Below are 15,289 nucleotides of genomic sequence, written 5' to 3'. Positions count from 1 at the left end.
TCTGTGTACCAGAGACAAAGAGAATTTAAACACTACGTTCACCATAGAATAAAATACACACTTGACCGTAGGTATGAAGCGCATATTTACCTATAGGAGATGCGAAAAATACAGAGAGCCGTAGATAGAAGATGAATCTTAGCAGAGAGCTCTTGTTTTTTCCTTATTACCAAGCAACGCTTTTTTCGCAGCTTTGCGTCCACTCATATTTGCAAACAGAATCACCAATACAAACGAAAGAGATAAGTGGATGAAAAGAGCTCTGCTCTCTATATTTTCCTCACTTCTCCATAAAAATGTCTACACTAATAGTGTTTTGTGCTCCACACAGAAACGACGTGAATACCGTACTGATGATTGATGAAATGAACTGACGCCATACTGAACTGATCGTGTAACCTCCGTCTAACTCTATAATCTCTGTCGAAACTCGAAACTCTGAATTGGATTGCCTCGGCCTTTGGGCTTTGACTATTATTTCTTGATATAACTTTGTGTAAAGTGTAATTTTTTGGTGAAATTAAGTAAGCATATAATTTCTATGAACTAATTTTTATATTGGAACAGCAAGTGCTATTTACTTCAGTTATAAATTATTCGTAACAGTTTATTAGTTAAGGAAACTAAGCTGAGTGTTCGTGTTAGTGATATGGTGTCATAAAATTATATATATAGTTTGGAAAACTAAAAATGGCAAGTCCGTCCCCTCAAAGCAGCCCCATGCCCCCGCCGCAGGCACCAAGCCCTATGGGGCCTCCTACACAAAGTCCAGCTCCACCGCATTCTCCGCATAGTCCTTATAATCAACAACATGTAAATGGTCCACCACCGGTTCACTCTCCTGCTGGGCCACCGTCCAATCATATGCCATCTTCGGGGCCACCCCACGTCCCTAACGCAAATGGTCCACCAGGTTTACCACAGCAACATCCTATGCCACCTGCTGGCCATCACATGGTTGGACAGCATATGACCGGTCCGCCTGGTCATCCCATCGGGGCTTCTACAGCACACCCTGGCCCAAATGGACACCCTAACATGCCTGGTCAAGGACCGCCTCATGGCTACATGCAGCATCAAATTGCTCACATGCCTCCAGGGCAGGTTTGTATTGCTTTTGTTTTAATATTATATAAAATTTAAAAACAACTACCAAATATGTAATATTTCATCAAATTTAATTTCTCAAATATTGAATATTGCAATTGATGAAAGGTAGACAAATATTTTTATAATCATCAATTTTACAAAATATGATGACGGATCAACAGTCCAGGCTATGGATGGTATAATCAACTAATTTGTTATATTATTAATTAAATTTTATTATTAATATTAATAGTATTATTAATTTATTTACAAAGATAGAAAATTTAATGTGCATTTATTATATCTTGTTAGATTATTTTAGTACTAACATGGGTCACCGAGTATGCTTATATATAATATATTACTGTAAACTTCATGTATATTTGTTGGTGGTATATTACTTACAATGTTAATTTATTTATAAAAATTGCTTCCTGTACAAATATTTAAAGTAAAAAATATTATAATACTGTCATGGTATATTTTACTAAATATAATTATTCTAGGTACTGTTGGTTAGTCTTTTTTCTATGGTATAATTACCAAACAAAATCAGTAAAAATTAAGTTGTCTTTATAAACCAAAATAATATGTGTACATAGTAATAGTCCTATTAGATTTGAAAACGTAACTGTTTGCTGATTACTGAACAAAGGTCCATAAATATCTTTTGATATTAACAATGTTTCATTTAACATAGTGTAGAAATGTTTACTAAGGGGTAGAATGTGCTGTGGTTGCGGTAGAAATTCATCTTGATTTTCCAAGTAACAGGTGTATACTATGGGTATATTTAATTTTGTCTTAACCCAATCGGCCATGTTACCACTGTAGTTATCTGCAATAATAAAAATATATTACTGTGCATATTTTAATAATAGTACAGAATAGAGGTTTTTTTCATCTTAACTTTTAGGTTATATATAAGTTAAACTGACATATCTAAAAACCTGTTTGCAAAATAAGACTACAGTGTGTGTTTTTTTTTTTCACAATTACAGGTTGTGTTCCTGGCTTAAAATCCAATAAATCAGTTTTAGTTTTCATTCAAATTGAGCCTGCGACTTTTTACTTTTCTTCATAGCCTTAAAAATGGCCCTCCCCACCATTAAAAAATCACTTGACACCCACTCAAAGAATCAACAACAAATTCCTATACCAACAGATTTCCCAAACACAAAACATGAAAGAGATTCTTTGGTTATTTAGAATCTTTGGAATGTATAATGTTTGTAGGAAAAATCACACAGGATTTTATAGCATTAAACACAATTAACTTAAACTAATACTGTATATAAAACAGTAAAAATCTTCATTGTAATAAAATAAATAATAAATTATTACACAAAAACCTATTGGTAGTTCCTACATAATAGGTGACATTAAACTTTTGCTGCACTCTGTTGCAAGCTGACGTCAGGATATCACTCTGAAAGAATTAAATATGTTTATATACATTTCAACAAACTACTGGTATATAAACACAAATTTTTATAGCATTAAAGCATGGATTTATATATTTTCCATTAACTTACAACAATGTCATGGTTGTTAGTTGGCGTTGAATGTGCATATGGTATAGTAACAAATTTTCCAAAGCCCTTCACATTTATAAAAGCCATTGTGTTTACTGCAAGAGTATTTAATGCATAAGAAAGTCCAAAGGTTTCTTCTTCAGATAATCTTTTACGTCCTACATATACTCCTTGGCATTCTTCATGTAGTGCTGCAATAATTACTTTTATCAAGTTTTTTCTGTGTATTTTGTTTTAATGTGTAATATTTGTATCCTTTGGTAATAAGCAAAATTGAATAGTTAAATACTTAAGTCTATCATTAAATTAAAATTGTGTATTTGAAGTATATTTGATATGTATTTTTATAAGCATAATGACACAAGTCATCAATGACCAAATATTAAATTAGAAATTTTATTATTCTATAATATAATATTGACACACTTTTTACACAAATTATCTTGCCCCAAATTGGGCATATATAGCCTGTGTTATGGGTTGCAAGACAACAATATATTTAATACAATATACTTACTTAAACATACATAAATACATATAAACATACATAAATTCTTATAAACATTCATGACTCGGAAACAAACATCAATATTCATCATATAAATGCTTGCACCTACCGGGATTCCAACCCGGGACCTCTAGCTTAGTAGGTAAGGTCGCTAACCACTCGGCTATACAGGTTGTCGTTCTCTCACAATAATATTAACAATAAATTGTTAACTGCAAACTATTATTAACTATTACTTAAAATTGTGAGATACTGGTGCCTGAAACAGATGTGATTAAAACCTGTGCCATAAAGTCATGTTTCATCTCAATCCACATATTCGTAACTAGTTCCCAGAAACTTATAAATATATTTAAAACCATGAAACACACATTACATCTAAGGCCTGCCACACTATGCTCCTTGTGCTGCTCATTGCTATACACATCACTCTATCGTGATGTTGCCCTCTGTGCCCAAACACTGCTCTTCTTGCCCAATTAATATGCTACACAGCCACTTATTGCCCACAAAATAGGGAGCAGTGGGCATGACATGAAATATGATGTCTGGCAAGACGATTTATGTTGCCACACTACATCTCTGTTTCCATTCCTCACTACTTCCCATGCATCTCATCCAAGTGTGTGGCCGATAATAAAAATGATTTATTAATTTCTTGCTCAATTGATTATCACCTACTGCATCAATTCTTGAGGAGGATTGTGCAAACTCATTTTTAAGATTAATGAGAAACCCAGTCATTGATTTATTGCTTCTTGGGTCAATCAGCAATATTCTACTATAGACAGAGTTAAGACTTTTTTCTATCATAAAATAAATAAGTTAATTAGTATAAAGAAGAGATTATTTCCATTCAGCAAATCTGTGTTTAGTTAAAACAGTTTAAAATATTATTAATGAATTTCGTCTTTAAAATGAAACTTCAAAATTCATAAATTATGCTACATTAATATTAGCTGATCTTATATATTCATAATGTGTATGGTTATTCTTCCACATACTATAAAATATTGTCTTTAGGGTGAATTAAAAAAGGATTATAAATGTGTTAACATACTTCTTTTTACATCATGGAAATACCAATTTCTGGCAATGTTGACACCAATGGCTACAAATGACTTGCTGCATCGCACAGTGGGAAAAAAATCTTGACGATTCTTAGACCACATTCTATCCTGTAAATATCCAATAACTATAAAATAAATTACAAACATTTTATAATTACCAAAAAGGATGGTGTTCTTCTCTAAACAATATATAATATAATAGTTTAAAGATGACATGCATGTCTGCAGAATATAATCACATTATATAGCCTATCCATTTGGCAATCACATCCTGATCTCATCACACACCAATTTTCTTCAAGATCATTCTTAAGTCACAAAAAGACATGCATACAGTCAAAAATCTTAGAATTAGTAATAGTAATATGTTTGTTTATATCACAAAATTTCAACAAAGAAAATATTGTAATTACAGAGAGAACTTGCAGATGCATAAAGTGGTCTAAGTTACATCCATAGGAATTCAGTATATAAAAGCTCATAGAGGTATCTTTTTTTTTGTAAAATTAGCGAATTCTATATGGAGTATTAGACATATTTTCTACTTTTGATTTTAAATAGAATTAAAGCAATTTTTTGCTTATTACCATAATGGAAGTGAAATTTTATTTCATAAAATTCAGATTAATACCAGCATTTTGATTGAAACAAAAAAAAACCTATTCATAAAATTTAATCAGAATTGATTTTTCGAAAGACTATAGCTTGAATTCAACAATACATCTTTAAATGCCAATACTTGAGTTGGCTCGCGAAGACGCTAAGCATACGCTCTGAATATCAAATTTCAAAAAATGATTTTTGCTCTCTGCTGTTTTTTTGTCCTTCAGTAGTCTTTTATGTGTAGTCCAATTACCATTGACATACCATAAACAACTAGGCTTCCAATCGCCTATTAAAAGGCAGCCAAAAAATGTTCGAGAGGCGTTGTATGTACGTATGTATTAATTTATAGAGATAATATTAAAACATTTATTCATATTTACACCTTATTTCGTGGCAGTAATGTTCAAAGTCTATTGTATACGTTCATTAGAAGTAGTAACACTTCGTCACGCTCGAGTAGGACGCGAACACGAGGCAAGAACATTTTGTTTTAGCAATTGAAATGTAATTATTTAGCAAAATGATTAAAAACGTTAAGTTAGTGTCACAATTTGGATATGCTGTTATTTGGACAACTTTTCACTGAACCCTTTGTCATTGCTTGGCGTTGTATTCAAAGCGCGGGCGAAACACAAAAACTAACAAAAAACGCGTAGGCGAAGTTTTGCTCCAGACAATTTTTGGGCGTGATTGTGTTTACTTGTTTATTGTAAGTCAATGCTAATAACATAGTACTTACCGAATTCCGGCTATAAACAAAGCCATCAGGATTTAGCACAGGGACAATATAAAAATTAAAATATTGTAGCAGTGAACCATGCTTTTCATGATTTGCTAATATATACTTCACAAAGTTGAGAGCAACTGCTGAGGATGTCCAGTCTTTTCCATCCTCGCCACCCACTATGAATACAATAGGTTTGTCGTCACCTTCCGATATTTTTAGAACTATAATGTCTCTTCTCTGAAAAGTTTTTGCAATGACAGTTTTCTCTATGATGGCGTGTCTTCTACATTGATGATTTATCCACTTCACTATGCTCTCCCAGTCATAAAAAGTATTCGATATATCTTTCACTTTCGATGCAAATAAACCAATAGAACTTTCATTAGTTTCTAAATCCCTTTACAAATATATTATTAATTTAAAGCCAATGTTTATAATATAATATTGATTGATACTAAATAGTTAAAATTACGAAAAAAACTTACAGATATTTTCCTGGAAAATAAAGGTATTGTATGTCGTAGGCTTTAAGTCTTTTTTCGAAAACTTTAGTGTAATTGTTTTCTACGGCGATATTGATGGGTAGAGCCGCTTCGTTTGTGATTCCATTCATGAATGTGAACTCATAATGTTTTCTATACAAATCATAGAGGACTCTTCTTTCACGATTGTTGTAAGCAGTTACCTCAAAGAGTGAATAAATCGCACACTTGCTTATTAGACATATTTTTAGCAGAATAATAACGCAAAGGCAAATTTTAATGTTCATTGTTTTCTACTTAACAAATCTAATTAAAACAGTGTGGCCATGAACGTATCGACATAGTATATAATAATAATAATAAATCATTTTATTTCAGGCTATAAAATAAATACCTTATAATCTAACATACATATTTATATAACTTAAATCTACGTCACATTTTCGCGTCGATGTGAGGCGCGGGTTCTGTAACTTCCGGCTGTCGGCGACGTCCGCGATACTTGCGGAACACGACCCCCTTCGGCCACAGCTTCACGCCCAGGAAGGTCGATATATGTTCTGTCAGGACACGAACAACAAGAGTTAAAGTCTGCTGCGTGACGCGTCACCAACTTTTCGACCACCAAGCGGAACCTTGAGGTCTACTCGGAAAATCGACAACGATACATTCGGAACGATACGATAATACTACGAATATATCGCAACTATCCTACTCTAACAATTGTTCGAATTCCTTATCGTTTATCGTTACCAAAGACTAATATTTTGATTTTTTTACGATGTTAGTGTGAATGAAATATGTACAAAACCTAAGCATTATCTGTGCTATGTAGCTGTTAAGTGTGAAACGTCAAAACATAGTTTAGGCGCTAAGGACCATGCCAGACTCTGCACCACTATCATTCATTACACATAATGTAAATGTTAAAAAAATATGTAATGAATATAATATAACCATTTAAAATTGAATAAATAGTACAAAACTTGCGGATAATAAAATGTAAAAAAGTAGTAACTCAACCCTTCTCGTCGACTTCCTATTTCTCAGGCGGCCATTTGCATTATTTCTACGCAAAAATGATCAACAAAATGTCTTAAATGACTTAGTAGTAAAAAAAATCCTGTTGAATAGTAAATCACATATAATTATTTCAATAATATTTATTAAGTATGTATATTGTATGGCAAATATATCTATACAACTTGAAACGATACTAGCAACGACAGCCTACAAGGTGTCGTTGAGATTATCGTAAAAGTGACGTTTGATTATTTGTGAAATACTAATATTCGTCTCTGACATTTTCAACTAAGAGTAGGGTTAGGACCGATAATATCGAATAATGTTTCGTTCGTTCAATCATCGTTTCGACACAACTAATGCCACTATTTATCGAATATCGATTTTAGGAGTAGGCCCCCTTGTCTGGTGGTGGTGTGGTCAAAGCGAAAGACCTAGATATACATATATGCTTGCATAGAAGGCTAAAAATGCCTGTATATCCTTTCCGGATCGGCGCGCTCCGGATCTCGCTGTACACTATTGATCGGCAAGCTTCCGGCAATTTCGCGGCATTTTCCCCGTGTGTATTATTTTACGTGTAGTTATAAAATGCTTATAACTAGGGTGATATGAGTGACTGTCACTGAAAGCTATTGAAACATGCTATAAGACCATGTATAAATTATTCATATTGTCTTTCTTTTTTTTTTCACACAGACTTTTCATTCGAAAAAAAGTGTAAAAATAGGTATATTTTAAAATAAATATTGTTATTATTGTTAATTACTTGTTTTATTTATTTCCTTTTATGTTTTTGTAATGAATAGTATATGTTAATTATAAAATAAAGCTTAAATCTCCACAAAGAACGATCTTCGTGTAAAGTCTTGATAACGACCGCTCGCTGCGCCGGCCGGGAACAAGTGGACACATAAGTGCTTTGTCCGTAAAGCTATGACGTCGAATATTGGTGGCCTTGAATCGTAACGGATCGAAATGTGTTTGGGAATTCACTCGTTCATAACTGCGTAGGCAAATAAACCATCTTGTACACCTAATAAGGGTGAAAACTGGATGAGGTAAAAAAGTGCCCCGCGGCACAGCCGCTCTCATTGTTTTTTGAATTACCAGTGCCCGCGGGCACGGCCGATGCGGAAAGGATATAAGATAATCTATATTTGCTCCTGTGGCTTGTGTGGCAGAGCCATTACAATTTAGGCAATGTCGTAAACTTACTATTGAAATTATAATTATTGTAGTATATTTACTAGCGTATAGACAAATAAATCATTGGAAAGAGAAAATCTTTAACGGAATACAGCAAGATAGAAAAGGAAAGCAAATGTAAAAATTGTAAAAAGCTAGTAGTAGTAGGTTTTTGTATTCAAAATACTGTCTTATTCTTAATGACTTAGCGGAGATTTAAAACATCGCTAATATACACTTGTTAAAAAATGGTATTCATAATCACATATTAGAGCTAAAACGCTCATTATCTCTTCGATAAAGCTGATGTGACTTATAGTAGCTAGGACCCTACTAGAAACCTATATTAAGCACTCGAACGCAAAAAAACATGGCCGACATCGAACAGCTGTTCGTTAAATAATGTGATAAAGTCCCCGCTTCCCGCTGAAAGTTGTTGGATATCCGTCATAGATTGACAACAGACAGACTTCAAAACTTAGATTTTTGAAGTTAGAAATTATTTTGACATCGACTTTTTACGACTGACAAACCATACGAAATGGCAACATTGCGTACTAACGGTCCATAGGCTTAAAACACGTTTAAACTAATGTAACTTTGTACCTTCGAAAAGCGTTTTATTATGAATAAGGCAGTAAAGAGCTAATGGAAAGCGTGGCAGACTGTTTACGACTTTTCAATCAAAATCAGTATCTCTGTAAGATATGTTCTTCTATCCCTGAGGCTTTGTTTGTCTATAGGTACTATAGTATAGTCTATTTATACAATGTTACTATTACGGACAAAAATAACATGATTTTTAAACTTTCTATCTATTTATCGGGGTTTTTCTCTGAAAATAGACAACACATAATATCAAATAGATAAATTATCCAAACTGTAAACACAACAAGGAATTTCAAATTTACGCGGAAAATTACGTAATGGGGCTTCATGTTATTGAAATTATGTTTGACACATTGAATTTACCCAAAGAGAAAACACATAAATGGCAAATTGGCAGATATTATGAGTGTTGTTGCTCTTATATATTCATTCCATTTTTTAACAAGTTTATATTAACGACGTTTTTAGAACTCCGATAAGCCATTAAAAAATGTAGGAGAAGGATTTGAGGGTGTATGAATTTGAAATTACTTGGTTACTATAACATAAATGACTTTCTTAATGATACCACAAATTGGTAATGGAGTGACCGCGCTCAAGCTATTAAATATCAAGTTTTATTTGTACGATACAACATTGTAACCATATTTCTTGTTTACAATGTGTTTCTTGCAATCGTTGTTCTCAGATCTGCGACATAGTATAGTATTTTTTTAATTTAATAGAATTTTTTCGAATGGGTGCTAGATTTTGACTTCCATTAAGTGATATCATATCCTGCTTTGCATAAAAATATTTGAGTGTGAATATTAACTATAATTTGAATACATAAATATTGTCTGACAGGCGCCGATGAGTATGGGTGGAGGACCGCCTCCTCCAGGCAGTGGAGGGCAGGGACCTCCGGGCATGCCGCTACCGATGTCGGGTCCACCGCCGCACGGACACCCGCAAGGAATGCCACCGATGCCCCCCCACCACAACATGATGCCCGGTGGATATGCCCATACTGCCCAATCTCCCAGCGGATCCTCCACGCCTCCTGGTGCATCAAGTGGCCCGTCAGGAACGCCTCCCCAACCGCCTACAGCTCAAACACCACCCCACATGCTCGGCCCTCAACCTCCCACATCAGCCGCTAACGGCCCTCCATCCTCGTCTTCGATGCAGGGATCCCTGCCCGCTTCGGGCCCCGACAATCTGAATGCTCTTCAGCGTGCTATCGACTCCATGGAGGAGAAGGGGTTGCAAGACGATCCGAGATACTCGCAGCTGTTGGCAATACGAGCACGAACGAATTCGCAAGATCCTAACAAACCAATGCTTTCCAACTTTCAACTAAACCAATTAAAGTAAGTCTACATTATTGTTAACTATTTGTTATTTTTTAAGTTATACCCCTCACTTCTGGGATATTAATTATACAACCCGAGAGTTGAGCAAGACATACGAAGATTTAAGATCCATGCGTCACTCGAACGGTTGGCTCGGAACCCGAGAGGTCGCGGGTTCGAGTACCGCATCGTTCATAAGTTTTGGTTACAAATATAATTTGTATTATTGTTGTATATTACAAATACACCAATTTAGTTACTTTAACTTTTCGCTACGTTTTGCAATGATTGTAGAATTAATGATGATTTTTGTTTACAATTCATTTCAGGGCACAGATAAGTGCATATCGTAATTTGGCGAGGAACCAACCGATTACACAACATATAGCTCTGATGGCGGCCGGGAAGCGCACGGGTGATTCCCCACCCGAGTGCCCCACGCCACCAGCGCAGCCTCCGTCTCCGTACGGCGGGCCGCAGGGCGCAGGCCCCGGCGGCAAGACGGCCCCGGAGCCAGGTCGCGGCGCGGGCGGGGCTCCTCCCACGCCACTGCCGATGACCGGACAGATGGCGCCGCCCACTGTTCCAACACCACCGCTTGTTAATCCGGTTTGCATACTACATATTTCCATACTGATCATGAGTAGATAGATGATCAAAGCTTAGGAAGTGATTAAATATAGGCTAAATCCATTAACTACACCACGGCGTCTATTTCTGCCGTGAAGCAGTAGGTAATGTGTAAACATTACTGTATTTCGGTCTGAAGGGCGCCGTAGCTTGTGAAATTACTGTTCATTTGAGACGTTCACCTAATGGTTCCAGAGATATCGTGATGAGTGACTATATACGTGGAAATCTCTTATATATATATATATAGATTGATTTAATACGATAATCAACAAATATTGATCTTAGTAGTGTCAAAATGACACATCAACAATCACCAATGAAAAGTACCATTTGCAAAGTCACGACTGCTAACTCGCTGACAACTCACAGATGTTGCGATGCGATGAGGTCCAATCCCCATTTTAGGAGGGGTTTTATAATTCGATCGAAACTTGCGATCCATATTTCACCATCGTGTAAAATGTACGTACATTTTGGTGATACCGAATAACATTACATTAACCAGATAGGGAGAAAAGACAAATAGGAAGGATATGTGATATTAGCAAGTGAAGCACCATTATGCTAGTGTGTGTACGGTTACGGGGTATACCAGTTACACAATTTATTCTCCCTTAAATAATCATATATCCACAAATACTTTTATAGTATTGTTTTTACACTTTTTCACAACGCATGACGGCATTTTTAAAATATTTTATTGCGAGGCAAACTGATCCGTCACAGACGATGGCAAATCTCATAATGGCGGCCGATCGGCTTGTATTAGTGTAAGTGTATGTGTGGGGCTATGTATTTACACGTTTACCGGCTTGTTTTGGTGCCTCACTGTTATGTAAGGTGACACGGAGTCCTTTCATTTTTTAATCGTCCGTGCTTGTTCTATTACTTTTATTAAAAACTAGCAAAGATTAATACTCGTATTTGTGAATATTACCAAATATTACACGGTTTTCTCGAAGAAAAATAATTGCATGATATTTGCCAAGACTACCCCCAAGAGCACCTTACTTAATTAATGGACGCCCCCTTAACTCCGATTCTCCTTATAGTTATGAAGTTCTAATACATTACTGATAAGGCAATAAAAATAACTGCAATCTTGCAGCCTCTGGGAGGAGGGCCCCCACCCCTCCGGGGCGCAGCGCCGCTTCGCCCAGCTGGACCAGGTGGTCCCGGGGGACAACCCATGCAGCAACAGGTTTACACTTATATTACTTAACAACTCTATAATATAACTTAATTACTCTATGAAAAAGGTATACTTTTAAAAGGATTAAGCTTCTATACCATTTATGACTTTTGATTCACAGACAAGAATGGAAGTAAATTGCTCAGACCAACTTAGGCAACCAAAAAAAATTGTGATACATGTAGTTCTTTTTACGGTTTTTCTTTGCATTTTTTTCCCATTAGACATAGTTTTGCCATAAACTGCCTGCCATAGGTAAACTAATTAGATGCAAGTTTCGTTTTTTTTTGTTTTTGACATACTCAAGTGTGACTTTGTAAGTTCCTACGAGTAAGATAAATATCCTTGATGTATCTATTATAGTGAATATCATGTTTTAATAATCACTTCAACTCATAAGCATCAAATTCATAAAATATGGATTACAATGTGATATCGTACAATAAACATTTATAATTAAAGAGCCTGAGGGTGTTCGCTTCATTCCCAGTCCGTGGTGTCATTAAGAAAATCGTTTATGCTATAATAACCTTTCCCACACAAACGTTTTTTAACAATTCTTTTAAATTTCGTAACACATTTGTTTTGTACATTTTCTGGGATCATATTGTAGAAGCATATACATCGCCTAACAAAAGACTTACTAACTCGACCCAACTGAGTAGTAGGCATAACAAGTTTATGTTTGTTCCTCGTGTTAACATTAGGAATGTCACAGTTTCTAGAAAATTCCTCAATGTGCTTATGAACATACAGAACATTGTCAAAAATGTATTGAGAAGCAACAGTCAAAATGTTTATTTCTTTAAATTTTTCTCTTAATGATTCTTTAGGACCTAGGTTATAAATCGCGCGAATAGCCTTCGTCCATCGTCCTCGTCCATCTAGCCATCGTCAATAATTTGCCAACAATATTAGTTTTATTTTATTATCTAGTACTGCAACCATACTTTTTCGTTCTTGTATTTGTTTATGGTGGTTCGTCTATTGATCTGACCCGGAATATTCAGGAACATGTACAATGTTCGAGCAATGGCCTCTTACATTGTACTCTTAAAATAATGTATAAGTAACTTTTAAATAGAGTAATTAATTCTAGATTACAAGGTATATCCATGATTTGTTATGAGGCTTAAAATTATTGTTTTTTTGTAAGTACTAACCTAAGGCGCCATCTCCACGAGCGAGAGAATAACGGCGATATTATCGTCGTGCCACTTATACAGGGTGTCCCGTAATCAGTGGACCAACGGGATACCCGTGATAGGGGTGGTCATCATCTATCGAAAACACCAAATTTTACTGTTCTAGGGCCAGTAGTTCAAAAGATATGATTTTTTAAGCATTATTTTGAAAATTCTACCCTTATCAACACAAAAGTTGAAAAAAAATATTTTTTATTTTTATTTTGCCCTGTTTCTTAACTTAAGGTGGCTGAGGAAACATGTGTCTTCACAATTAAATCCATTTTTGTGAATAAATATTGCCAAATTAAAAATTAAAAACCAAAACATGCGCAAATATCAAATAACTAAATTTGCAACGTGATGTTTGAAGCAAGCTAGTGCAAAAAAAATGTATGACAGCCTTGCGGACCATTATTTAAAAAACATCTGCAGTTCATACTGATTCCAAAAAGGTATAATTAATCATTATTGTGAAACAATAAAAGACAATAATTATTTTAAATCAACATTAGATAGCAATTTCTTGGCGGAATTTACAATAAAACAAAAGTAAATAGTTAGAATTTTTTTATTTATTTCTTATAATAAATGTTCGAAATGTCTTCCTCTTACTCTAAGGCATAGCCGGCATCTTCTTATAAAATTTCTTTTTAAACTTTTTAACGCCCTTTCATTATTTTTGACTTTTTCACTCACCACATTCAGTTTTTGTCTTAGCTGTCTTTCGTTATCGTTAACGGTTTCATATACGGATTCTTTAAAATATCCCCATAAAAAATAATCCAATGGATTAAGATCAAGTGATCGAGCTGGCCATGGGATTGTACCTCCTCGTCCAATCCACCTACTTGGGTAAGACTCGTTTAAATATTCCCTCACTTGTCTGCAATAATGAGCGGGTGCGCCATCATGCTGTAACCACATCCTCTCACATACCTCCTGTGGTACATTTGCTAATAAATTACTTAAGTCATTTCTTAAAAATTGCAAGTACCGAGCACCATTAAGCCTCGGTGGGAGCTCAAATGGACCAATAAGTTTACCATCTAAGATTCCAGCCCACAAATTGACTCCAAACTGGTGCTGGAATCTATCTTCTCGTACAATACGTGGATTCACAACAGCCCATTCATGTAAATTATGAATGTTAAACACTCCAACTCTTTTAAAACACGATTCATCGCTCCATAATATTGAATTGAAAAATAGTGGATCTTGTCGGCATCGGCGAAGCATCTCTGCACAAAAATCTATCCTCCGTTGATAATCAGCAGGTAATAGTGCCTGCACTCGTTGAATATGATAAGGGTATAAACTGTTTCTTTTTAAAATGCGATGTACTGTTGTTTTTGCTATACCAGTACGTCTTGAAATACGACGAACACTCGTAGAAGGTTCTTCTGTCACTTCGGCCAGTATTTGAAGTTCATCGACTCTTCTAGGTCTTCCCACGTTGTTTGCAGCTCCGGGAATTCTGCCTTCTAAATACGCGTTATTTACACGGAGAAAAATTCGATGATCCGGATAGCGGTCGCGATTAGGATAGCGCTCACGATACGTACGGGCTGCTTGCCGAGCGTTTGCATTACACAGACCGTAAATAAAATACATCTCAGCATATTCACGAAGAGTATAGGTATTAGGCATTTTATAAAATCCGGGCAAACAGTATCCAAATCACAAAGACAAACAAGGTCCAATTCAAGCGTCAGTCACCAAAAAAAAGAGTCGTAATGGTAGCGAAGTAAAAAACACGTGTGCAGCTACGAGCTATGAGCAAGTCTCTGATGAAACTAAGAATAATTTGAAAAATTAGGGTGTGGGGATCATAGGCGTCGGCCAATAGGACCCCGTAAACGAAAAAGGTACCTGAGCGAGAAAGAGATAGCATATTGTGTTATCTCTCTCTCGATAACAAAATAATTCTCAGAATAGATAGCGCTTAAATGTTTCTCGCAATTGGAGTCTAAAATTGGTTATTAAGTTATTTTTTTTGTAAAATGTAATATTGTTATACCTTTTTGGAATCAGTATGAACTGCAGATGTTTTTTAAATAATGGTCCGCAAGGCTGTCATACATTTTTTTTGCACTAGCTTGCTTCAAA

The 15,289-nt window shown here is 35.3% G+C and overlaps 2 protein-coding genes across 5 annotated transcripts in view; one reads left to right on the top strand and one right to left on the bottom strand.

The window, feature by feature from the left end:
- Positions 1 to 426: 426 nt before the first annotated feature.
- Positions 427 to 15,289, top strand: part of LOC126971742 (ATP-dependent helicase brm) — a 48,306-nt gene continuing 33,443 nt past the window's right edge. For 3 of the 4 annotated variants that reach the window (XM_050818130.1, XM_050818129.1, XM_050818128.1), the window contains exons 1-4: positions 428 to 1,104; positions 9,684 to 10,189; positions 10,501 to 10,780; positions 11,913 to 12,005. In XM_050818130.1, the coding sequence (XP_050674087.1) occupies positions 691 to 1,104; positions 9,684 to 10,189; positions 10,501 to 10,780; positions 11,913 to 12,005 (1,293 nt within the window). In that variant the 5' untranslated portion in view covers positions 428 to 690. Of the gene's footprint in view, positions 1,105 to 9,683; positions 10,190 to 10,500; positions 10,781 to 11,912; positions 12,006 to 15,289 lie in introns of all 4 variants that reach the window. The other variant, XM_050818127.1, reaches the window with a different exon arrangement.
- Positions 1,551 to 7,079, bottom strand: LOC126971744 (zinc carboxypeptidase-like). Its single transcript, XM_050818133.1, has 6 exons — positions 7,041 to 7,079; positions 6,021 to 6,577; positions 5,548 to 5,932; positions 4,193 to 4,310; positions 2,625 to 2,815; positions 1,551 to 1,927 (listed from the first exon to the last, which is right to left on the bottom strand). Exons 2-6 carry the CDS (start codon positions 6,302 to 6,304, stop codon positions 1,883 to 1,885), a joined length of 1,023 nt encoding a protein of 340 aa, XP_050674090.1. The 5' UTR covers positions 6,305 to 6,577; positions 7,041 to 7,079; the 3' UTR covers positions 1,551 to 1,882.

The sequence above is a fragment of the Leptidea sinapis genome, chromosome 24 (genome assembly GCF_905404315.1).
Source record: "Leptidea sinapis chromosome 24, ilLepSina1.1, whole genome shotgun sequence".
Lineage (NCBI taxonomy): Eukaryota > Metazoa > Arthropoda > Insecta > Lepidoptera > Pieridae > Leptidea > Leptidea sinapis.
Note: the sequence above shows the minus strand (reverse complement) of the source record. Positions and strands in the feature narration are given on the sequence as shown.